The following is a 26,185-nucleotide window of genomic DNA, read 5'->3' as shown; positions in this document are numbered from 1 at the left end:
GAGGGATTCCTCTAGCAGTAGCCCAAATTCTATTGGGAAACCAGTTTTACTTCGGTTTTGAAGTTTGGTTTGTTTTGGCCAAGTTATTGATTAGTCCCAACTCCCAAATCCCAATTAGAGAGGGATTCCCATTAGTTGTAGTTCAAGTTCTACAAGGACTCTAGTCTTACCCATGTCCTGTAATTAGAATCATCCTAAGATGAATTAAGTCAGAGTCCTTGTTAGAACAACAGTCCTAATACCTATTTTGACTCACCTAATTTTGAGTCTGAGTGTTGTGTCCACTCATGTAAGGCTATAAATATACCCCCATAACTGTAAAGAGGACAGGTTTTCAATATTGAAATAAACCGAGTATTGAAGGTGAATATTAGAGTCGTGGGTTTCTTGAGGAAGGAAGCTTTCAGCCGCTGTGGAGTTCTAATTGCTGCTCTTATTTGAGTGCTTCTACCTCTGTTTCTCGCTTACAAGTAAGTGCAAACAAACCCCACACCCCCAGCCCCTACCTTTCTGCTCTTTTCTTCTCTTTCACAACCCTTCTTTCTTCAGATTTCTGAACTTAGGGTTTCCGTACCTTCTTCCCAAACCAAAACCCTAGATCTCTCAAAACCCTTATCTATTTTCCAGCCCCTCTAGGATTCAGATACCCCTCATCTTTGATCCTCACTACAGCGCCATTCCTTCATCGAAAACCCTGGAAGATCCTACCCTTCCTCTTTTTCACCAAACCCTAGAAACCGTAACCCTCTTTCATTCATATTTGTCAAACCCTTCAACCAAAACTGTTTGCTTTCTAGAATTACCATCCCCTACCCCTCCCCTCTCTACCTTCATCCTTAGCCCTAACCCTGCCCCCTCACTCCCCCCCGCCCCCGGAAAAAAAAAAAAACCCTAATTTTCACCAAACCCTTAAATTCTCAAACCCTGGGTCTGAATTCTAAATTACAGCAAGGTTCAAAACTGAAGTTCTACAAGCCCTAATCTGAACCTTTGCCAACCCTTTCAAAACCTTAGAACCCTCAAGTCAGCCCCTATTCCTCAACTGCAGGGTTGGAAAACCCTAGCTTTACTGCTGGTTCGCTCCAATTGATCCTGAAGACGAACCCCAGATTTGGGGTTTACATGGCAGCCACATGTTGGATTCTGACCCTACAAAACCATGAGAGACTTATTTGTTTCATTTCATACTTTGGGTATTTTCTTCCACACAGATGAACATATCACAACTAGCAAACTAAATGTTGTATTATCCCATAAAAAATTTCAAGGTGTAATATTAGATTAATAATAAGTGACAACTTATGTATATAACAATGTTTATTCTGAAATGCTATTCTTGGTCATGTCCTTGAGTAGCTTTTTTTTTAGTCTTCTTAGCACATTAAATTCTAGATGTTGTGTCTAGATTCTTGCGAGTTGGCCCAGCCTTTCACCATTTTGATGAGGTACAAACAACAAGAAGAAGAAGCTTTGTCTCAACCATGGAAGAAATTTCAGTCGAATTTGTAGAAATTTCCACCGAAATGAAATTCCAATTATTTCGGAAAAGTTACAGGTTTTGATCGGAATCGGTCAGATGGTTGAAAATTTTGGAGGAAAGGCATTCTTAATAAGAATTTCTTATTGGCCCAGGATAGAAGCAGATGTCCAACGGTGATGGGTTGTGTTTGCTCTATGCAGCACGTTGAAGCCGTCCAGCAAGAAATTCCAATTATTTTGGAAAAGTTACAGGTTTCGACCGAAATTTCGACCATTTCAACATTCCAACTTGTTTTTCCTTAGTTTTTGTTGATTGCTAACCCATTTCACCTAACTTTCATGACTCCTTTGCCTTCAAGCGCCTCTTTTGCTCATCTTTTTCCTCCAAACACCTCCTAAGCCACAACAACTACAAAGGAAACTCTGGCAGCAATAGAATGTGAAGCATGAGCCATACCCAATAGTTCCAAACTTCCCTTTTTTTATCTTTGTTTTGTCCATGCCTAAATGATCTTGTATTGTCTTGAATATATGTTTAGCCTAGGACTATAATCTATGATTGTGTTTTGTTAAACTTATTTTTTTATTATTTGCTAGCATTTTTTCATTTTCTGATTTTTAATAGTTATTTTCTAAATTATGTATTTTTATTTTATGTATATATGATACATGGGCTTCAACTTAATATATGTGAGACATCATCATTTGATCTAGTTGGTCATTTTATTTTATTGACTTGTTGTATATGTAACCATTCTATCAAACAATTCATGTATGTTGATGATTTTATGCTCGTATACAATACAGTTTGTACTTGTCGGAACCAAACATTTGTTAGTATACTTGAATGATAAATTTTCAATGGTTTTTATTGGCAAAATACTGTTTCCATTGTGTTTATTATGCTTTAAATAGGTAGGAGGCAAGAAATCAGATGAAATGCACGTCATATAAGACCCGAAACCTAGGGTCGAAATTTCAAAAAATAAAATAAAAATCATATGGGTCTTTTCCAAAAAAAAACTAAAAATTTTGGCCTTTTCTTGGGTCGAAAAGTTTTCCTTGGTCCCAACTAAATGGGGTCGGCTGCATGGATTCTTGCCTTCCAATCAGCTCGGTTTGAGGTCATGCTAGATACAAGGCCTACCCCTTCTATCCACTTCTCTTAAGGTTATCTTAGATCTGCCCCTAGCTCTTCTAATTCCTTCAATTTGGATTATATCATTACCCTTGGCTCTTATAATTCTTTCAATCTGGATTGTATCACTTCTCCGAACAGGGGCATTTATAGGCCTCTGTTGAACGTCGTCGTGCCACCTCAAATGACTTTCTCGTAGCTTGAATTGATTGCAAGAGAAGAGAAGAGAGGGGAAAAAAAGAAAGAAAAAAAAAGTGGTTTAAGATTTGTAATTTGCAAACTCTTGGAATCTTGATGGTAGCTAAGTGTGTCTCTTAGGGAATTTGTCATGGTTAAATACCATTTGGGTTATTTGGTTTATGTCATATTGTTCAAACACCATAAAGGTTATAAATGCCTAAATATGATTTGATTGAGAGGATGAAGGTATAAACTTAAAGGTCTTAGATGACGGACTTAGTGATCATTAAAGATGGAAAAGATGGAACTGTGGGTGAGGGTGTCATAATTGAAAACTAGAAGACAAAAAGAATAGGTCTAGAATTTTCCTTGGTTGAGAAAAATCCAACTCCCTATGAAAATAAGTTATAACTTTATTTATTATCCAAATGGTGTAGTTCCTCCCCCCCCCCCCCCTTTTCTATATAACCAATAGCTACTTAGAAATGCTCTTGAATGATGCAACATTGTGATTACTTGATTAGTTTGGATATGTGAACTGTTTTCAGGAGCAGCATAGGGCCAAGGGTTACTTCCCTGAACCCTACAGCTCCAAATTGAACCAGGGGCATTTTTGGTCATTTTAGTAAATTTTGTGAAGTCCATGGTCAGGGTTTCATTGGGTCCAGCTTGTTATTAGGACCCTAGATCTACTTTTGTTTCTTAATTTGAGTCAATATTTTGTGAGTTATTGAAGAGTCCTTGTTAGGGTATGATTCTTACTTTCTTAGGTTATGTTGGAATCCCCTAGTTTCAATATACTTCTTGTTAGGATTACATATCTAATCTTAGATGCAAAATTGGATCCTTCTAGAATGAGATATGATAGAATCCTTGTTTGAATTAGAGTCTTAAGTAAGAGTGTCATACTTCGAATTAGAATGTTAGTTTCAAATCAGTTGGTTTCATAAATTGAGTCCTAGTTTGCTTTCTTTGAGAGGCTATAATAAACCTCCAACCTTGGTGTTTGCAGGTTGATTTGATTAATAAAATTGAGAACGCACTTCAAGAGGTGATCTATTCAGCAGTTTTCTCTTTACATTCAGCAAGTTTCTTCCACTAGAGAACTCTATTTCTTTCCCCAAGTGACTACCATAAACCCCACCCATGATTCAGCCCCTCTTCCTCTCTTTTCTCACCCCACACACCTTCCCCAATCCCTCCTGTCCCACGGCAGCAGCCTGCCGCCTCCTCTCTGAACTTCTAGATCCCCATCCCCTATCCACTCCTCCCACTCCCTATAGGAGCACACCTACCGCTACCCATCAGTTCTACTTTTAGTGTCATGAAAAGGCCTTCATCCATAAGGTTTTAAAAATCCTGCACTTCATCTTCTTCATTAAAATTCTGCAATTCATCTCCAACCTCTAGACTTAAACTCTCGACCACAATCCAAACCACTTAGGATTAACATCTCCTACACCTACTCTACTTCCCCTTCCAAGTTCTAACCCTAGTTAACTTCCCTAAGAGTCCTACTCCAAATAGGAAACCTCAAACTAAATCCAAACCCATTAGGACTAAACCTAAAATTATAAAACAACAACAGTCCCATTCCTAACCTAGCAAAAACCTTGAGACCCTATTCTCTAAACCCTAGCCTTTAAATCCACTTCTGAAAATACCAAACAGAAGCACCCGAACCTTAATATCTTTCAACTGAACCCTAAAATCCCCTAAAGCCTAACCCTAATCATAAATTCAGACCTGAAACTGCAAGGATTCAAGTTTAAAACCCTTAGTCCCTTAACCTTAAGGCTGGCTGAATTCTTCTAGGCCATTACTTAACCCTTGTGAACCCTAAAACCACCCCAAACACTACCAACGAAGGCATTCCTCAGCCCTAGAAGACTGCTGGTTCCTAAGAAAGAGGATCTTAGAGTGAGGTCAATTCTAGGGCATAATTCTAACATCTAAACCCTAGAATTTGGTTCACGTCACTTAGGACTCTGTGGAGGGCCTAGTAGGCCTAGAGCCAAGACTCTTCAGGCGTTGCTGTCATCTATTCTTTTTCGATATGCAAGTGTCCAGGAAAGTTATTGGTTAGTTGGTGATTGTGTTTAGTGAGAATGGATTGGTAGGGTCAATGATGTAATTGCCTTTCTAGTTTCCAGTCTTTATCTGTTTGGTGGTCCTCAAGTTAGTCTTTTTTTTTTCTGCCCCAAAAGATAATTACCTCAAGTAGTCATGTGGAACTTTCGTTTAAGTGTCTAAATGTGTATGCTCTTGAAAATTGTGGAGCGATTATTGGTGATGATCATCTTTTGAGCAAGGCTCACATGTGAAACCCAAAGCTGGTTAGCATCTCTCTGTTCCTTATTCTAACTATTTTTTTATTCCTTTATCTCCATGTTCTTACAGTATTTTCTATTGTACTGCAAATCCGATTGAGAATTGAAATTATCTATGGTGTATCTTCATAATACATGAGATGTTCCATATTTTCAGTATTTTATGTGCTTAAATTTGAAAATCCTGGCTAAATTTGATGCAGGAGACGCAACTTAATCCTTTTCGGAGGAATATGCAGGATCTCCTCTGCGATGCCAGTATGAAAATTATTCCACAGCTCAATTAACATTATGTCCTTAGGATGATCTGTCACTTTTATGATGTGTTGGTTGTTATTTGATCCTGCCAGGCATTATTCCTTATCCGGAACCTTATCAGAGTATGTATCAGCGACGGCGATTAGGTGCATTTGGTTTGGATTGGCATCCTCCTGCTGTAAAATATGCTGTTGGAGCAGATATTAGCCTTGGACTTCACAATTACCAAATGCTGCCGTTAGCAGATTTGGACAGAATGATTGATCCATTGCCAGAGTTCATAGATGCAATGGATTGGGAACCAGAAAATGAAGTCCAAAGCGAAGATACTGATTCAGAATACAATGTGGCTGAGGAATATTCAAGTGAAGGGGAGCAAGGAAGCTTAGGTAACAGCTCTTCAAGTGACCCAGAGTGCAGCGGAGAAGACAATGAGGTTGAGCACAGCCACAAAGACAGCCATCGCAGATCAAAAAGAAAGAAACACAAAGAAGTAAGTGATGCTGCCCAAGCTTCCATCTCTTACTTGTTGGGCCTTCTTGTTGCTAAATTTATTTCTACTCCTCAGGTTGAGTTCATGACTTCTTCTGGGAGACGTGTTAAGAGGAGGAATTTGGATGAGCGAGATGGTACTCTATCTAGGACTAACAGGGCCAAGAAATCAAGAAATGGCCAGAAAGCTTTGAGGTGGAAGTCCTCTACTTCAAAATCATCACGTCCCGTAGAGTTGCTGCACGGAATGCTCTTAATTTGTTTTCTCGAATCACTGGAGCTTCAACTGATGGAGAAGATGAAGAGGGTTCAGACACTGATTCATCAGAAAGTAAATCAATGAACAGCCAGAGCTACGACTCTGACAAATCCATGCCGAACGAACATCAAAAACATCCTAGATTTCAAGAACCTTCTTTTCATGAGAGTAACGATGTGGGCGAACCTTCTGAGTTTCCTGCATCTGTTAAGCATTCAGGAAACAGAAAGAGGTTAGTCCTGAAAATATCAAAGAAACCTCCATTAGATGCAAGATCTGATATTGAAAAACTGGTTGGTTTAGTGGCTTCATCATCCAAATGTCCTCCGGAAACTATTAAAGCATATTTAGGCTCTGAAGATCCAAGTTCTTCTGGCCATGCAATTGACCCTGTGCTTGGAAGTAAAATTAGAGTGGGAACACCGTCTGAAAGGATCGAGGACCATTTGGATTTGCCTGCAGGGTACAAGGATAATAAAATTAAATGGGGTGAGGTCAAGGCACGCACATCCAAGCGTTTCAGATTAGGCACGCCAACTGATGCTCCTGGATCCACTGTGAATCATACTCCTGTAAATAGTGCTGATGAACACTTGAATCCTGAAAACATAGGAGGCATGACATCTCCTTGTGCTTCAGAAGGTTTGGATGGTACAAGAGATATAGAGCTTGTTCCTCCTGTGTTGTCACATGAGTCCAAAGTATTTGAGCTGCCTTCCCTTGATGAACAGAGAAGAGTTGCATCCCCAGATAATAGTAATGGATATGTCAATATGGGTACCAATGACCAATCTGAGCTTTGTGAATACAGGGAATTTGGTGACAAGGTAAAAGCAGAAACCATTGAATCTTCGGAGTTGTGCTTTAAGAGTAGAAGCAATGATTCTGAGGAAGCAAGACAAGGAAAATCTGTGCCCAGTTTTACCAGGTTAAGGATAAGAACGAAAAGGATCGTGAGGGAAGCTGAAAGTCCTCACAAGCAAAATCCTGCTACTGGGACTGAGGATTGTAGAAGTTCTGCATGTGATTTTAAGTCCAAAAGTCCTTCATCCATGGAACTGAACCTAATTTCAGGAGAGCATGGTGACGAGGAAGGTGCTAATGGAGTCGACCCAGATCATGATTTGGATGGATTAGGGAGATCGGAGGTTTTAACTGATAAAGGCTTTCAATCACCTGTTCTACAGGATTCAAAGGGGTTGCATTCAGGTTCGAACAATAAGATGTGCCATGTTGTTTACAAAAGATTGAAGTCATATAAGGCTACACTTGATTCAGAAGGCGATGGTGATGGTATGGGACAAAGTTCAAGTTCTAATGCAAGCAAGCATAATCTAGGCGGAAGGATGGACCTCCCAGTGGATGCATCTGATGGGGTCCGTAGAACAAGATCCATGGGAATGAATGCAACCATTGGGGAAACTAGTGCTTTGAACCAAAATGTTGGAGCAAGGGAAGGTTATGAGCCGGCAGAAACGTCAAAAAATGCAGAGAAGTTTGCCAGGAACACGCATGAGCAGCTCCTATGTAAAGAGTGGCGATCACATTCAAAAATGCCTGTTGGCTTAAGGTCTGCTAGGAACAGAAGAGGCAACCATTACAATGGTGGCATAATTCATCCAGATAAGCGGAAGTCACATCATTCAGTGGGAAAACTCTCTTGGTTAATGTTAACAGAGCATGAAGAGTGCTACAGATACATTCCTCAGTTGGGCGATGGAGTTATATATTTGAGACAGGTAATTGCTAACTATGTTTATATGTTTTCTGATTACTATCATCCTCCCTCCTTTTGGATGATTCTTTTACTCTGAAGTGGTTCATGTGATTGTTTTCAATTTCAATCCAGAGGTTGCTTGTCAGAGCGATCTTACAAGGCTTCACTTTCTTTTTAGGGCCATCAAGAATTTATTGAAATGTACCAGTCATCAGAAGCACGACCATGGAAATCAGCCAAGGGTAATGTGAGAGCAGTGGAACTTTGTAAAGTTAATGAACTTGACTATTCTACACTTCCAGGGTCTGGGGAGAGCTGCTGTAAAATCAAACTTGAATTCATAGATCCAACATCGAGTGTTTTTGGTAGTGAATTCAAGTTGACGTTGCCTGAACTGACTTCCTTCCCAGACTTTATTGTTGAAAGAACACGATACGATGCTGCAATCAAGAGAAACTGGACACATAGAGATAAATGTCAGGTGTATTGGAGAGAGGAGAATGAAGAAGGTGGGAGCTGGTGGGAAGGTCGGATTGTGGCTGTTAAACCCAAGTCTCCAGAGTTTCCAGACAGTCCATGGGAGAGATGTGGTGTTTCATACAAGAGTGATCCTGCTGGCCAGCATCTACATTGCCCCTGGGAGTTGCACGATCCTGATATCCGATGGGAACACCCACATATTGATGATGAGACCAGGGAAAAACTGTTGACTTCTTTCATGAAGTTAGAGCAATCAGCCAGCAGGAAAGAGGTGGGCCTTGATTTCTTGTTAGATTCTGCACTGACGTTTCCATATCTCTTTCTTTTTTATGCTTTTTCTGGTCAATGTTTTAGAGGTAAAGAATTTTAATGCTCGAAGTTTAGTATTGTTTTAGTAGAAAAGACTAACTATAAAATTTGTAATGAGATTGTTGATTCAGTTATTAAACATTGCAGGACTCTTATGGAATTCAAAAATTGAAACAGGTTGGTCAGAAGTCAGATTATTTAAACAGGTACTTTTCCCTGACTTCCAGCATTTATATTTTCTCCCTTCTCTGGTAGTTAGGAAACCATGATCCAATTATGTCAACTCATTGGCCGGCTACACACCTAGGTGAGCCCCCAAGCACCCATATGTGTGCCTAGGGTGTCATTTTGAATAGTGTAAGCAATTATCCAGTGGATAAATGTTTGCATATGCTCTTCTTCTTGGTGATTAGCAAACATGCATGTATTGATTTTATTTTATTTTTCTTTGGGAGAGTTTTTGGGGGGAGGGGGTGTTAAATGCATGCCTTTCTTATTTTAGGTTACTTTTCCATTGCTTTTTTGTACGCTATTTCTGTTATGTTGTGGATTTGTTTTCTGTTTTTTTGGGGAAATTTTCAGTGACTCCAAAATAAATAGCAAAAAACAAAGACACCCCCACAAGTATGTCATATTGTCAATCATCCCCATTTTTGTTAGAATGGTAAATTGATTAGAGGAAAAAACAAATATATCCTTACCAGTATTTGTGTTCTAGAATTAAAAACTACACCCTATTCTATATATTATGTTCGTGAAATAAAAGTAACCACAAGCGCACGGTATCGTGTAGCAAACTGGTCGATCTTAGGGAGATATACCACTTTAGAATTTAACCTCTTAATAGTAATGCGAGAGTACAAGGATTCAAAATTTTTAATGAATTAATTAAACTAAATTAAAAGATCTACATAAGCGGTCCTAACACATACATCTAGTTTGATCGAATTGAGAATAAAAATAAAATGGACATAACCTAACCATTCATCCGCTAATAAAAAAATGCATAAATAAACAAAGGCAGGAATAAAAAGATGCGAACAATAAATAAATAAAAAAATAAAAGGAAAGTGATTCGAGTGTTAGCTCTAGATCGAGGGAAGAGGAGTATAACTAGGATGACTTTGACCGTGGACCCTTTGCCATAACTTACAGTCCACTAATCAAGGGAACATATATTAAAGAAAAAGAAAATCCAGAAAATAAATAATAAAACAAATAACAAAACAATAAATGGAAAATGGAAACCTGAACCATAGAGAGGCACGACTGTAAGCATCTTTGATAAGGACCGGGGGAAAAGAAAACAATAAATAAATACTGAAAAATAAATCCTAAATTAAGAATATAGAGTGGCAAATAGTAGTAGGAATGGAGAGGGGAGAGAGGGTTACTAACGAAAGCTACTTGCATCCTTGAATCTTGAATAACAAAAAAAACCTTGAATGATCGATTCGAATCTCAACCAACCCTAACAACTAGATATAGAATGATCCAAATCTGCAATTGCTAGACCCAGAGACAAACGAATCCTCTTGGAAATTGAAACTTGAAGCTTAAACTCGAAATTGATATTGAAATTGCATTGATCAAAAGAAATAAAATACGCTTGCATAAAAGAAACTAAATAACTTGAGTAGCTGTTGCATTACATAGAAAAATTAACCTAAACATTGAATCTAAAAATTAGAACTTCACAAAGCAATCAAAGAACTAGAGAAAACCTAAACAAACTAAAGAGAAAAAAAGTGTAGAAGGCCTAAAAAAGCTAAATAGAAAAAAGAGTGTAACCTAAATATAAGAGAAGAGGGGTATTTATAGGGTTATGAAGGGGATTATAAATTAGGAAAGAGAAAATAAAATAACAATAATGATAATGTTAATTAAATAAAGAGTGAAATGGGAAGGAAAAAAGTAACAAATAAATAAAGAAAGATAAGTAATTCGTTTGATAATGGAAGGGGGGGAAGAGAAAAGGAAAATAAATAAATATTGAATTAGAAAACATGGAGAAGAAAGAGGGAGGAAAGAGAAAAAAAAATTTCTAGGAAAAGAATGAGTTAGTGTGAGAAAGAAAAGGAAAAATAAAAAATAAAAAGGTAATAAAAAAATAGAAAGTGGGTGGAGAGAGAAAAATAATTAAGGAATGAAACAAAATCTAATAGAATAAAATATTGTAAAAAAATCTATGAAAAAACTAGAAAATCCTAATATTTGACTACTTGTGGGTCCTATACATGCACTATTTTTTTTTTAATAACAATAAAGTAAAATAAAAATCCTAACTAATCTCAGCCATCGATCAAAATTGGCTTCTTTATTTCTAATATATTTTTGAGTTGGCCCACAATCGTATCTCTAGCCTATCACATAGTTGTCAAAGCGGCAAGGCGACCAAAGCGATTGGGGCTCCCGCCTAGGCAGCAAAAAGGCGACCTAACCGGTTGGGTAAAAATATTTCAATATAACTTATTAGTACAACTATTTTCTATAATAATTTAAACAAATATTCAATAGTCACATTCATCCAAAAAAAACAAGCATTCAAGATTCATAATTATGAAAAATAATTAAAAAAAAAAGACACAAACATATGTTCATCTCATCAAACCATGGTTGTCAAAGCGTTCGCCTAGGCATTTACTGATTCATTAATTCTTGATGTTGAGTATGGCTTATGCTTCACATTCTATTGCTAACGGGCACGAGGTCCCGCTCTCCGGTGAGCAAGCGGGGGTCCGGGGAGGCCACCCCGGCGGGGTATGGGGGCAGCACCCCCGGAGCAAAAAATAGGTTCTATGTCACTTTGGGCCTTGGAGTTTGTTTGTAGATTGGGCATCAATTAAGAGGTTCAAAACAAAGCAATTGAAAAACTGCTTTACCGCCTAGGCATGCCTAGGCGGACGCTTTGACAACTATGGCCTATCATGCTCCAAATCTGGCCTTTTTCGCACTTGAGAATTTGAATTCAACCTCTTAACGTGTAAAATTGCATGTTTCATACCCAAAATTCCAAATATTTGCTCAAGTCCTAAAAAATCATAAAATATGCAAAAACAACATAAAACCAAAGGTAGCTCCACTCTAAGTGTATAAAATACATGCTTTATGTCCTAAGATTTCACACATAAATGTGCGTATCATATTATAATTTAGAAAGACAATATTCCTTTTATCTCATTCGAGCAACTATCACCTAGTCAATTTATAGTTTTTTTTCCCTACCCAGTAGTTCTTCCTAGTTTTATTATAGGTTTAATAAACTCCAAAGATTGTTTCAATTTTTACTTCATTACTCTAAAGTCCTAACCAAAAATTCTGGATAGTAGGAGTTTGTTTCTTGAGTTGACGTGGTGAAGTAATTTGTCCAAATAAAAAATTAAAAAGTTCACAATATCTTTTTTATTCATTGTATCTTAATTTTTATGGAAATAAATAATTAAAATTTTGGAATGATCTTTCTTTTAAGGAGTAAATTATTAAGAAAATTTTAAATTTTTACAACAACGTTTTTTAAAATAAAATTGAATTTTGACGACGACTTTTTCTATTTATTATATTTTATTTTTCTTTTGAGTGAATTATCAAAAAAATTAGAAAGCATGAGGATTGGTAACAAAATTATAGGAGTAAATTATTAAGAAATATTTAAATAAAGCATGAATACCAAAATTGTAGGAATAAATTCGTTGAAATTGTTTGAGAAAACTTGAGTAGTAGTTACTAAATTTTAGGAGTAAATTATTGAGGGGAAAAACTTTAAAATGATATTTTGGGTAGTTAAGGTTAAAATTTGTATTAAGAGGGAATGAAAAGCATTAAAATAGGTATTAAGTTAGTATTCTTAAATTTAAACCCATCGAGGTAAAAAAATAAGAAACAAATTATGAAGTAAATTTTTTTGAATACAATAGATTAAGGAAAATTTTCCAAAGTATGGGCAATTGGTTAAGGGTAATATTGTAAAGTCGTAAAACATTAAGGGCAATTTAGGAATTTCAAGATTATCTAACCATGACTTGATGAAATTTTCTAAGGGAGTGTACTATTGTGCAAATTTAAGAGACATTTTGGGTTGTCGCTGCCAATTTGATGTATTTTAGTGGTGTCTATGCTTTTCGCTATTTATTTTGGGGTGTTCTTGAAATTTCCCTTTTTATAGCATTGGGGATTTGTATTGTTTGTTGACCCAAATGTAGGGCTACTCAATCAATTTTGGTTATTGATTTGGATACATGGATTCTCACCTCCTCCCCCCCCCCCCCTTTTTTTTTTGTTTTGTTTTTCCCCTTCTTGTACTTAAAATCACGTTAGAGGGGGCCTCAAATTGGACATGTTCATCCTATAGGATGCAGATTGAAATTGAAAAAGTCAACCCTCTAAAGTGGTGGCAGTCACAAGTGCACATATCTTTATTGTTTGAAGTATAATAAATTGTTTAAAAGATGGGTCAGTTAACACATTGCACAAGAGTACCTGTGCAATTAGAAATTGCGAGTGTTGGGCAAGTATAGAGAGGGAACATAAGAATGCAAAAAGAGTTATCTACATTATGAAGAGAAAGAGAAAGATGACTGTGAGTGAGGACTCTGGGAGTTTCTATTGTCTACGTAAATTTAATACAAGAGAAATTGTGAAATCATTAAGAGGGACGTGGAAATGATATATGTTACTAGGTATTTCTGATGAGTAAAGAAGGTAATACCAAACAATCATTAGGCTTTTCTACTCTTATAGAGTATGATATGGTACAGTATGAATGATTTACTTGATCAGTGATCACACACAAAACAAATCCTGTTTATAAAAACCCAGAATTAGGATCCGGATTATATCTGACCTGGGAATCCTAAAGTTGCATGTGGATCCCTAATCCTTCTGATACAGTTGAGATCAGTTTGATCCATTCCATTCAACTTTTAATCCCTTCCATTCCCCAAAGAAATTTCCAAAATTGCCTCTGTACATCCTGTAAACTTGGTGGAACCTTCCTTTGCCTCTTAAAAAGTTAGGAAACAGCTATGTTTTGGATAATAGTTGGAGAGTGGAGCAAAATTTCTTGATAGTCTCGCTTTTAATATGAAATTTAGGTAAGTTGGTTGGATAGTGGAGTAAAGTATGTTCATTAGTTATAGTCATCGGTAATAAATAGAACTTTCCCATTATGTTGCATTTTGGCTTCCTATTTGTTTCTTGTCGAAGCCATGTTGAAGAAAATTATCATGTAAAGTCAATTTGAGAGTTACAAATTTTACTTCAAAACTTTTCATTGGAGTTCTACCTAAAAACAATGGAACCTTAAGTCCAATGTTCCGTTTGACTGTGCATTCGTGCTGTAATGTATTGTACATTTTTTGTAATGGAACTGCAGAATCTCCCATTACCATTGTCCAGATGCACTGTGAGCAAGGAGGACAATGGTCCTCATGTTCTCCTAAATATGTTGGAGATTGAAAGTGTGGACCGTCCCTTTCCTCCCCCCCCCCCCCCAAAAAAAAAAAAAAAAAAAAGAAGGGAAAAAGAAAGGGGATTGAATGGGTTTTAATAAAACTTGATTTGCTTGAATGATGTCATACAACTTATTTTGCAAGCCACTTTGAAAGTTTCACATTTTCTTATTTAATTTTTTCAATATTCTTTATCATCTGGTTGTATACTATAAGCTTCATTGAACTGTTGCAGGTTTCCAGTTCCGCTGTCTTTGGAAGTGATCCTGGAAAGGTTGCAGAATAACTATTATCGCAGCTTGGAGGCAGTGAAGCATGATATTTTAGTGATGCGGTCCAATGCCGAATCCTACTTTAGGAAAAATACAGAGCTTTCGACCAAGGTGAGGAAGCTATCAGACTGGTTCTTACAGAAGCTAGATTTTCTCCAGAAAGTTTTGTAAAAGATTCAATGGTCTTGGAGGGGGTTAAAAGGTACCCCTGTCAGGTTATATTTGTATATAGCTCTTTTCTTCTTTTTATTTATTAAAGGGATTTGGTTTTTCCTTTGAAATATTGTTATGAGGGGAGGGGGTTCTTGAGTAAAGAGGAAGTAGTAGAAAACCACACCCACCAGTCATTCTTTGATGTATAGAGAGTACTTCCGCCATTATACAATAGCAAGAGAAAGAAGGGGGAAATATTCCAAGACCTTACTGTTTTGAATATTTTTTGCCATTTTTTCTTCACTTTCAGTTCAGATAATATGTGGCTACTCATTTTCTAGCCTTTTTTTTTTTTTCTTTCGGTAAAGATAATTTTCTAGCCTTCCACCCCTTGAGAAATCAGACCCAACCAAAAAGAGCTAGTTTTGCTGGTTGAATGGATCCAGTTGATTCTTTCTAGGGTCCTGATTTGACCACGTCTAGTCGGTTGCAGCTGGATTCAGAATCAAAATCGAAATTCATGAATGCTGGTTCTTCTACTTTGGTGCAAATATGTTTGATTGGTACATTCAACGAAAATACAATATTTTTGTTATTTAACCAACTTTCCGGAGAAGCAAATACTAAGTAATGTAATATTTTTGTTATTCAATCTGCAAGATTAATGTAATAGTTATGTAAACTTGGAGGCAAATCTCAACTATCCATTTAGACCCCAAATAAACCCCAAAAAGAGGATCAGACCCTCGAGACATCAAGTCAGGATTACCAATAATGTGCTCTGCTGATGCTTTTAAACCACACCAATGGATCCCACCTCTAAGTTATTTTATCTGCATTAAGTGATGTATCCCACTTCTATTCTATAGTTTTAAAAAAATAAAAAACCAAGGGTGCAAACTTTCTTCCCTAATGCATCAGATTTGGAATCAACCATCCCCCAGAGCCACATTAGGTCTCCGGAAGCCTAGTAGAATGCCTGATTCATTTCGTAAGAACTTAGACCGATACAAATCCTGTATTCGGTGCCAAAACTCAATTTATTTATTCAGAAAAAGGCTAGGCACACACACGACCGAGAGACGCAGAGAGAAAGAGAAGTAGCTTTCCAACAGTCAATTCTAAAATTGGACCTTTTCTGAATACTTGTAAGGGTAAAATTAATGGTTTCTCCTGAAATTTGTAACCAAACATTACGACCATCATCTATCAAAAATGTAACGACCATCTGACAGATGCATGACCAAATTACGACGTTACATGTCTACATACTTCAACAACATCAGTCAAGATCATACATGTGAATCAATCTCTCCAACGATGGCCACAATTGGGGTTGCAACAAACGAAAAATAGTGTCATTCCTTCCTCTCCTCTAACAGTTGCCTGCACATGCATCAACAGGATTAAAAAATGACCATCATAGACGATAGTAGATTAATGACCTGTATGCCAAAATATTAGATACCTACATGAATTTGATACTGATATTGAAAGAGGATAGTAACAAATACTAGCCCACCCCCAATTGAGTTTTCATGAGGTGCAGCAGATTATTTTCATCTCAAAACAATTTCAACTCTTTGGAATTTTGGATCTTGAATCCTTGATAACAAATTGCTATGACAAAGAAAAAGAAACCAAACTTCATTCTCAGAATCCAGCTAGTGGGGAATTGCACTATGAATGTGGGATCATGTACAACTAGTAATAAGGACTCTGAATAGGCTCTGAGTTAGCAAAAGCTCAGTAAGTGCTACTACTTGAGCAAATCTAAGAGTTTAACCCTTGCCATGGCATAGCAGATAAATGCTGAACCTTGCTCAGAAAGTTCTGTCAACCACTTATGCATGAATGGGATGGTTCACAATGAAATGATACACCAAAAGATGCCTTGTCCCTACTACACGGGATTGGCTACATGGATCCTTGCCTCCAATCAGCTCTATCTGAGGCCATACTAGATTAACAATAAGCAACATAATGAGACAAAAAACCTAATTGAATGTGGGTATTTGATGCACTATAGCAATTAGGCTTTCTGCATGGGATTATATCTCCTAGATTAACTACTAAGGGCCAATGTTGTCGAGCCAACAAGGCAAGGCGAGGTGATAATGGGCAACAAAAACCAAGGCGACAAGGCGTTGCCTTGACCAAAAAATAGGCCTTGGTGTCTTGGAGGACATTTTGATTACCATGCTAAGGGCACGATGAAGAAATGAGCTGTGCATGCTTCCAAATGTCATTTTATGGGCTGTGTAGAGGAACCTCTGTGATTACAGCACCTGCAGGTCCAATGTCAATGTTTTGACTGTGTAACAGATGATTTCTTTCTATCAACATGGACAACATAATATGAAAATGTGCTCCATGGATTCCGGAAATTATTTGTTTGGTTTCAAAATGTCTAAAATCACTTGTTATTTATTAGTTGTTCTTGGCATTACTAGACATACATTGGACATAAACAAGGAAAGTGCATACAAAACCCCTCACAAATAAACATTCTGGCCTCCAGATAATCAACTTAAAAATAATTTCAGGACTGATTTCTTTGGGCTCTAGAGAAAAATAAACATTTAGTAAGGTTGTAAGTTGAAACCAATCTGGCTACAATAGATTCTTCTAAACATTTCATTCCTTGTCGAGCAATATAGGATAGGGACAAATTATGTTATTTCAACTTTTGATTCACATGACTAGCTTATACATAAATGGCTCAGAGTGAACTGAAGCCATATAAATATTGGTGGCACAACTTGAGCCAAAAATCAAGGTATTGAACCTTGATAATATCAAACTCAAGCTCCGATAGGATCCAACTCAACCTTGGATGATATGGAGTTGCAACTTTACAAGATTCATAGCATCAAAGAAAACAAAAGGTATTGAACAAGAGATGCTATTGTTTCTCTCCAGCTCTTGGAGCTTAAAAAGACACCAAAAAGGTATAAGGTTTCCAAGAGGGAGTGGTCAACCATACTCACGCTGCTACAGATGCCAATCTCATCCCGGCTTGTCTTGATGAAGTTCTTCTGCCATAAAACATCCTCTTGAACTTCCCAAGGCTTCCAAGCTTAAGCAGAAGCGATCCCAATGGGAGCTCTTAATGTTTTGATTTCGCGGCGTAGCGCCCACCCCAAAAGGGTCAAGATCGCAAGAAAAGAAGGAGGAGGAGGGGGGGGGGGGGGGATGAGGAATTTCGGGTCTCACAAGCAGGGCTCTCAGCCCTTAATCCAATCAATCAATTGGGTAAAAGAATCTTTGGCTACTAAGGCTTTTGTATAATAGGATGTTGAGTCAAAAAGAAAATAGAGTATGAAAACTAGGAGATCATGAAAATAGCAGTCTCCTTAGGAATTGGATTTGCCATACATAAATTAGAACTCTAACAACTTGAAGCCATCCATGAGCAGATATGGATTTCCAGCCATCAAAGTTACTATTCCTAAATCAGTCTTGCCTAGATCCAAGCACATAGTTAAGAGAATAAATAAATGAAATACGTGAGTTGTAGAAAAAGGACAAACCCAATATATGATCAGAAGGGCATAATCTACAACTCGAACTAAAACTCTTAAATTTAGTTCCTTTGCTTCAACACTTAAATTCCCTGTATTCATAATGCTAGGTATTCAAGATAGTAAAGAAAGATATTTTGTGTCATATTGGTTCCCCTACCCCTCTTCCTTCATTGAAGTATGATAGACTACATAAAACATTTAACCTACAAAAACACTAAGGTTTTATTTACTTTGCTTCACCATCTTCAGCATCTATTTCCTCTCAGATGTTAAAAAAAAATTCAATCAGCTGAAAAGAGTTTTACCAATCAATCGGTTTATAATCGAAACACATATATCCTATTTTATTTGTAACCAACTCAAAAATAAGTGGCTTCTTCCAAGGATCAGTATAAAATATAGGAAGTTAAAATTACCTGGAAGAACACAGCTTCTCCATGATTGCACACAGCACATCGAACAGCTTTAGTTCGAGGTAGAGTTGGATCAGCTGCAACATCCTGCAAAACTTGAGTGCGCTCACCAATAGAGTGATGTATCTCATTTCTGTAAACGCAATTGTTCTCAGCATCTTCCTGCACAATTCAAAGAAGAAAAGAGTTTTTAAGGGTTTAATCCTCATCGGGCTTCATTCTCTTCATTTGAACCCATAAGCCAGTGAATTCGTCGCAGACATACCGAAAACTATGGTAAACCGTGCCTTCTATGAACTTGGAGAGACTTGCCTCTACCAGTGGCTCTTTAATGAGGAAGGTACAACTATACAAGCATGAAAATTTATTTTCTTTGCAACCCTATCTGTTTTACTAACATTGTCTGGGTAACTAAATTTATCCGGGCAGACTCACTATCAAATCCAACATTTAGGGTTCTCTACAACTCTGGTACTGGGAGACAATGTAAATTGAGTAGAGAAGATACTACAGAAGAAAACCCTAATTCCGTTAAAGCTCTGCGCAAATGTTGTAATGCCTAGCCAATCAAAGCAGAAATATTATCCCAATTTACGCAATGCGAAAAGAAAAGCAAAAACATGGAAAAGAGAAAGATCGGAACCTGGTGATCGCAGTTTCGACAAGCGTATTGAAGTATCTTCTCCTCCTTTTTTTCCTTAGGGTAAAGAATGTTGTTGCTGATAAGAGAAAGCAAAGCAAAATCAGAAGAAATAGCACCAATCCGATAAAGAAAAAAGAGAAATCGCTGTGATTACTCAATCGAAACGTGAAAAATTACGATCGCATTAGAAATGCAATATGTATACCAAGATGAATGCAGGAACAGATAGGAAAGGAAAGGATAAGAAGCGTTACCATTCGCGGCAAAATTTCATAGTACTCATTTTGATCGATTTGTTCTGTGAGTTTGATTTCGGGTTTGAGTTCGAGACTTAAAAAATCTGTTCAGTCTTGATTGAGTTTTTCGACACCTGCTGCGAGGGAGCCTTGCAGTTCCTACTTTCCTTCCCAAATCTTCAGCAACTAAACTTGTGCAGAGCGTGCTTCGCGAGTGTTCTAGCAGTTCTAACCGAGCCGTGAAGGCAGCTTTTAACGTTAGATCGGCCGAATCGGATTCGAATTGAAATTGGCCGACCCCGCCTCAATTCCAGAAGCTTCCTTTTCCCCCTTTGGACAATCGTGATTGAGATTTGAGAGTCCGGATCATCTTCCCGTCATATATTAGGGGTAGGATCTACCTCTAAATTAGTGAGACACCTGAATCCGAATCAGCGAACTTAATGGAAAGCACAAAGACGACCACGAGTATGGGGGCCCCACAAGGTATCACTATGGATCCCAGTCCCCTTAAATTTTTTAAATTATTTTTCATTTATAGATCTCACTTGATTTTGTGGTTGAAAAAGTGTTAGGGGAGCGTCAAGGAAGATGATCCAGATTCGAGACATTCAGTGAGTCTTACATGTATTAGGTGGTGGAGAAATATCGAGAAAGTAATACATTGTTCTCTCCTAACGAAAGGAACTGATCTGAACGCAGTTCCAGATGCTTCCATCAGACCCACATATGCTCTTTTAGATGCTTGTTCTTTCTCCCTTTGGACAATTAAGATTGAGATTGGAGGAGTCCTAGATCATCTATCTGTCATCTACTAGGAACGGGACTTACCTCTAAATTGGCGAGACACCTAAGATTAGATCAACGATCTTAATAGGGAGTAAACAGACGCTTTCTGACCACAAGTATTGAGGCCCCATAGGATATCACTCTAGGTACCACCATCCTTAAATTTTTTTAAATAATTTTTATTTATAATTATCACTTGATTTTGTGGTTGAAAAAATGTTAGAGGAATCATCACAAAAGATGATCCAGACTCAGAGACATATTCTTACATATGCCTTAGTCAGATCAGTGATAGAGCATAAGCACCCCCAACTTGTGCTTCCCTGCAAGGATCGGATAAAACCTGTTCCACCAGCCCACGGACCCACATTAGCCTGGCATCAGACAAAGTGTTTGGAGGTCTAGAACCAACACCTAAATTATATAATAATGGGAAGGTGACTAATAAATGGTCCAATAATATTTAAAACCAACGGTTCCAAAAGCAGTGACGGAATTGATGTACATATATTATAGCTGTGTTCCTAAACCGTGGAATACGAACAAACTTGATAGCATCAAAGCACAGCACATGGGAAGTTTTCTAATGCCTAAAACCAACCTATATATCCAAAGGCAATAGTGGGATTGATGATTACTGTACTTCGCTGCAAAGTGCTGCCAAAGTGGTAGGGTACTGATGTGGTTTTCCCTTGGCTTATGCCTTTCAATGAAATTAAATAAATAAATAAATAAATAATTATATTTTAATATCGAGGAGGGCTGTTTGAAAAATGTTTACAACTTCTCTATCTTATTTTAATATATGTTTTATTTATGACGTTGATATTTCATCTTATGATTTTTATATCGACACCTTTAGTTTTATGTTGGACAAAAATGAGTTGATTATTTGGTTTATATATAGTAAATATTTAAGTAATATATTTTTAGGATTAAATATCACACTTATGTAATACGTTGCAAACCTGGACCCTAGTTACATAACTATATATTAATTAATATTTTTATATGACTTGGGACTTGGGTCATAGACTTTGATCCGAAAAGTTCATTTTGTCATGGGCTTTAATCCGAAAAGCCTATTGCTGGGTGGAAGTATAGAGATGTCATTAGAGAGACACTCTCCTGTAAGGAGGCCAACTAAATAAGTATTTCCTATAAAGAGTTGAGCTGAAAGGTAACCTCACAAAAGGAGGTGACTTTACCTTTTCATCCACAACTTTTTAGACTCTATATAAGCCTATTTTCAAGCTCATTTCTAACAATAAATTTTCCTTTTCTCTCTCTCTACCCCTATTGTCTTTCTGTTAAGCGGTGAAAACAACCTGATTACAATTGAAGTAACCTTTTAGAGGTACAACCTGATTACACCTGAAATAACCTTTATGAAGTACAACCTTAGAGGTTTAGGTTGACTAATCATGGGGGTGAAGATACATTTGGTACCTATATTGCACAAACTAGGGTGTCTAAATACTTTAAAGAAAGTAACTCTGATATGTTTCAGCTTTGACTAAGTTCGTAATTACAACTAATCTTTCACGTGTTCATAAAGATTCCTCAACAAGTTTCTAATAGGATCAAGTACTTAGATATTTCATACATAAAAAGAGGGCTAGAGGAGAAGATTCAAAAAATCAAGAAGAGAAAGGAAAACTCAAAAAAATTGAGAGGACGAGGTGGTAGTATTTCACACACTAAAAGAGGACCAAATCAAAAATTTCAAAAAGTTAAAACAAGATGGAGGAAATTTCAAGGATAGTTGCACCAATAAGACGACTTACCCCTTTGACCATAAGTTTTTTTTTCTTCTTCTTTCTTGGCGGATAATTGCAATGTGGTTCAACTTTTCTTTTTCTTTTGCCATTTTTTTTTTCGTAAATAGAATAGAATATATGGTGCTTGCTGATAGAGTTGAACTTATAAAAAGCTACATCGTTATCTTTAGAGCTCAAAACGTCTTTTGGTTTTCACACAACTAAAATTGAAACCTCCTTTTTCTTTTTTCTTTTAAATTATATTTTATAATTAGAGTTGAAACAACTTTTCACAGATCTAGGGGAAGCCATGGTTTTGCAAATACCCAAACAATTAGACTCTAGTTGGACTTCTTCAGAAATTTTTTCTGGTAAAAAAGAAACAATAAGAAAAAATTGTAATTGATTTGTCAAGCAAAGGTGTAATTGGTAGTCATACAGATTCTTGAAATGCATACCAAAAGGTCATATCAAACAACTCCTTCGTTTCAAAAAATCATTTTATGTGATTTTAGATACTTTCGACATATGATTTAGATGGCTGAAGACACCAAAAATGACCACTCATATAAGTTTGAAGAAGATTCATTGATAAATCTTGAAATTATTAAATATTAAAGCATGGGTGTGAAGTTTAATTTGAATGGTCTAATCTTCATTCAATCCCAGTATGAATCAAGTCCATGTAGTTATGGAATCAGTATGAATCAATAGGAATAGTGAGGCCAAAAGCCTAAGTACCCATAAGAACAACACCCAACTACAGCTCATATGGCTCAAAGGCTCAAAGCTCTCTGTAGGATCTTTAGCAAGCAATAAGCACTTAAATAATACAATTCAAGTGTACCATCTTCTTCCTATTGGCCTCTTGACCGGCGGAATGGTCCCATCCTTAGCCCGTAATTGCATTTCAAAGAGTCACATTACATTTTGAGGCTGACTGGCAATAGAAAGAGAGGCTGCTTCCTTGACCGAAGTGCTAACCTTTCCTCAATAGCCATCTTCCTTCACTCGAAGGCTTCTCTCGATGAGTGGTGTCTCATTATTCGTTATTTTTGAGTCTTTTCCTTGCATTCACTTTCATCAATTAGATGAATTTTTTGAAAGAACTGTCAAGGTGCGAATATGGGTTTATGATGTTGGGACCTATCCAATGTGAGATGCGAGCTTGAGTGAAACTTCAGTCATTCGGAATGCATTGTTACACTCCCTAGAAGTAGGTTTCTTCAAGATTAGTCTCTTCTTTGATTGCTTGTAAATACCAGTCTCCCCCTGCCCCTCCAAAATAAGATTTCTTCGGCTCTTTCAGTTGGTATGGTGTCTTTCATATTTCAAGAATGCAAACTTATTAGCACATTGCCTTGCCAAAAAGGTCCTGATGTTGTCAAGTAAAACGATTTGACCGTTATCCTCTCCATGGCTTCACAGACCTATTATAAGTGAAATCTCGTATTCTTCTTGAATACGTATATCATCTTTTGACCCAATAAATATGTATATCAACAAAAAAAAATAAAATAATTTTTTTGATAAAGTTGAATCTTTGAAGATGTCCAAGATCCATGGTATGCAGATGTTGAAAAAAATGTGATGATAATTATACTTAAAATATACATAATAGTTTCACATGTTCAACATAAAACATGTGTTTTTGATCTAAAAGTGTTCTCATTCGTGTACGGTCACTTGACCCTCTAATTCTTAATTAGCAAAACCCATAAATGATTCATGAATATGGTCAATGTCTAAAGAGGTTGGCTAGCTATACCTTTTTTTCTTTAGAGCTCCCAAAGCTATATTCTAGTTTTACTCATGTTGAAATTGAAATTGAACTTCAACTTCAAACACCCTTTCGCAGATTCTAGAAGAAAGGCCCCACGGTTTTAAAGTCGCCCAAAGAATTTGAATCAATTTGGAGGCTGGTGGTGGCAAAAATAGTCTATGTTTGGTAACTCACTTTGCAGGCTATTTTAAACTTTTAGTGCACAAAAATTATATTATCATCAATTATCCAAAAAAATAAAATTATATTATCATTAAGAAATTTAAACCTAACAATGTCAGAAGGGTAGTTTTATATTCTTAGATAAGGTGTGGCATGGGCACCTAGTTAATTGAACTTGTTTTTGGTCTCATATTAGTGGGTCATTTTTTAATGAGGTTTTTTCGATCAATTTACATGCATATAGACTAATTTTTTAGAATCTTATATATTTATTACATTTTAAGGGGATTTTGAATTCTTGACCTTGACTTATTTATGTAATTTCTTGTATTTGTATCCAAAATAGTAATGGGAAAAATTTCAACGTCACTCCTAAGTTACTTTCTAAAATTAATGTCACATCCTCAGTTATCTAGTTTATCAATGAGACCCCTTATTACTAATAGTGCTAGCTTAAGAATTTTTTTTTTCAATATTACCCCTATATCTTAAGAAATGATGATGAAAAATAATAGAAAAATAAATAATTGTTATAAATAATATTTATATTTATGGATGTTCATTATCCCAAAGAAATTGTACTTTTAATTGAAGATCTCAACTACTTCAGAATACAATCTTAATGATTCACATTCTCATATTATTGAAGGTCACAGCCATCTCATTACACAATGTTGGCAATCAATATTTCCGTTCTATGCACCTTTTAGCTTGAGTGGCAATCTATCCTTCCATATCAAGATTATTTTATTGTGTACGAGAATCATATATTATATTTCTTTGTAGACTTTGATATTACCATATCAAAGAAGATGCTAGTTCCATTATAAATATTTAATGACTAACTCAATAGAAGAGTTAAATTGATCTTGTCTTTATTCTTTGTATTCTATATTTTTTCTTTATTTTATAACAAGAATAAATTCAAATTTTTGTGAGAAATTAAAAATCATGTAGGATATGTAAGAATGGAAGAAGATGAGTAGTTGATCAAAACGTAAAGAAATGTAAAGACTAGTCATGTGGGATTTTCATTCAAGAATGTTATTGTCTTTTTGGAATTGTTTTAACTTATATTAATGTTTAACCATTATTTCCTACTAGCAGGGGAGTCATTGATACAACTTTCCCCCTATAGAAAATCTAAGTAATAAATTGAGTACCTCAATGAGTGATATTAAATACAAACAAAACCCTTTCTTCTAAATATTGGAATTTGGAATAAATGAGTATTGGATATGGTTGGAGAGTCGTATTTGGGTTTCCTACTAGATATACTATATTAATATTTTAAGAGTGTTTATCTTTTTATTCACATATATAAAAATAACCTATGTTTCCAAGGCTGTTTTTAGGATTCAAACTTGTGGTACCAAATACAGCCTTTAACATATTTTAATGTAGATGGTTCTTACAACATTGTGAAGATCATATTTATGGAGCTAAAAATTGTGAATATCATATTTATAGAACCGGGTAAGGTAGGGCTAAACTGACCATTACATATATAATAAGAAAGGATATGCATATGCTAAGGCTAGATATTCATATAAGTATTGATAGAATTGTCTGGAAGACTAATTCGGCTAAGGTTACAGTTCACGGATAAGTCAATATTGTACGATAGAGGCTTTAAAATTAAATGACGAAAGTCCCAAAAGTTGATTCACTTGGCAAATACTAACACTTTATAGTTTTATATGTAATATATAAAGTTATCTCGTGTAGATGCAGCTGAAATGCACGTAAACTAGGTGGTATTTATCATATACTTCTCTAGCTAAAGACTTGAAGTCTGAAGAAACTTTTCTATTATTTAGTTATGAATGCAAATAAAATTATTAAGTTCTTCAAATCAATCTTCTTTTACCTTCTAGAAATAATTTAGTTGTGTACAAGCATCAATGATCAAAATGCATGGAATGATCCTATTTAATATTTTAAAACCAATTTAAAAGAGATTATCATGTACGTAATTACATCATATTTGGTCTAGAACTCATTGTGGTCCCTTTTGGGCATGGATTGTAGATGTGTTATTATCATTAGAATAAAAAACTCCTAGGATTTAATTGGTTAGATATTAATATCAAGATAAGTAAGATAACTTTCCTTAGAACTTTAGGTAAGATAACTTTCCTTAAAAGTTTTGACTTTAGTGAACTCAAATGCATGACATATCTATCCTTTGCAAAATTTAATGAAAATTCATTAAGTAAATGTTTGATGTCACAATTGGACTCTTTGTATTGACAATATATTATATCAGTTGACCATTCCTCTTATAGATAAATAAAAAATAAGAAAAATCTTTCAGATGGTCAGATTTTAAAAGAGATCTATTCATTAAATATTTTT

The 26,185-nt window shown here is 36.1% G+C and overlaps 2 protein-coding genes across 2 annotated transcripts in view; one reads left to right on the top strand and one right to left on the bottom strand.

Moving 5' to 3' along the window:
• Positions 1–14,858, top strand: part of LOC149019526 (uncharacterized) — a 74,066-nt gene extending 59,208 nt beyond the window's left edge. Inside the window, 7 exon segments of the mRNA XM_089153522.1 lie at positions 5,331–5,385; positions 5,478–5,878; positions 5,954–6,104; positions 6,107–7,875; positions 8,032–8,604; positions 8,790–8,848; positions 14,325–14,858. Coding sequence (XP_089009648.1) covers positions 5,331–5,385; positions 5,478–5,878; positions 5,954–6,104; positions 6,107–7,875; positions 8,032–8,604; positions 8,790–8,848; positions 14,325–14,532 — 3,216 coding nt within the window. The 3' untranslated portion in view covers positions 14,533–14,858.
• Positions 14,859–15,437: 579 nt separating this feature from the next.
• On the bottom strand, positions 15,438–19,695 carry LOC149019525 (DNA-directed RNA polymerases II, IV and V subunit 9B). Its single transcript, XM_089153523.1, has 4 exons — positions 19,352–19,695; positions 19,098–19,173; positions 18,458–18,616; positions 15,438–15,900 (listed from the first exon to the last, which is right to left on the bottom strand). The coding sequence occupies exons 1-4, from the start codon at positions 19,378–19,380 to the stop codon at positions 15,820–15,822; spliced, it is 345 nt and encodes a 114-aa protein (XP_089009649.1). The 5' UTR covers positions 19,381–19,695; the 3' UTR covers positions 15,438–15,819.
• Positions 19,696–26,185: the final 6,490 nt, after the last annotated feature.

This window comes from Hakea prostrata, chromosome 4, assembly GCF_041222555.1.
Source record: "Hakea prostrata isolate BN-2017 chromosome 4, UWA_Hpros_2, whole genome shotgun sequence".
NCBI classification, from domain to species: domain Eukaryota; kingdom Viridiplantae; phylum Streptophyta; class Magnoliopsida; order Proteales; family Proteaceae; genus Hakea; species Hakea prostrata.
Note: the sequence above shows the minus strand (reverse complement) of the source record. Positions and strands in the feature narration are given on the sequence as shown.

What these genes read in the sequence shown, in the direction of transcription:
- LOC149019525 (XM_089153523.1), bottom strand. Translation starts at nt 19,380, where the DNA reads ATGAGTACTATGAAATTTTGCCGCGAATG. An exon ending in ATGAAATTTTGCCGCGAATG is followed by an intron (nt 19,174 to 19,351) that starts GTAACGCTTCTT and finishes TTCTCTTATCAG; the next exon opens with CAACAACATTCTTTACCCTA. An exon ending in GTCGAAACTGCGATCACCAG is followed by an intron (nt 18,617 to 19,097) that starts GTTCCGATCTTT and finishes TGAATTGTGCAG; the next exon opens with GAAGATGCTGAGAACAATTG.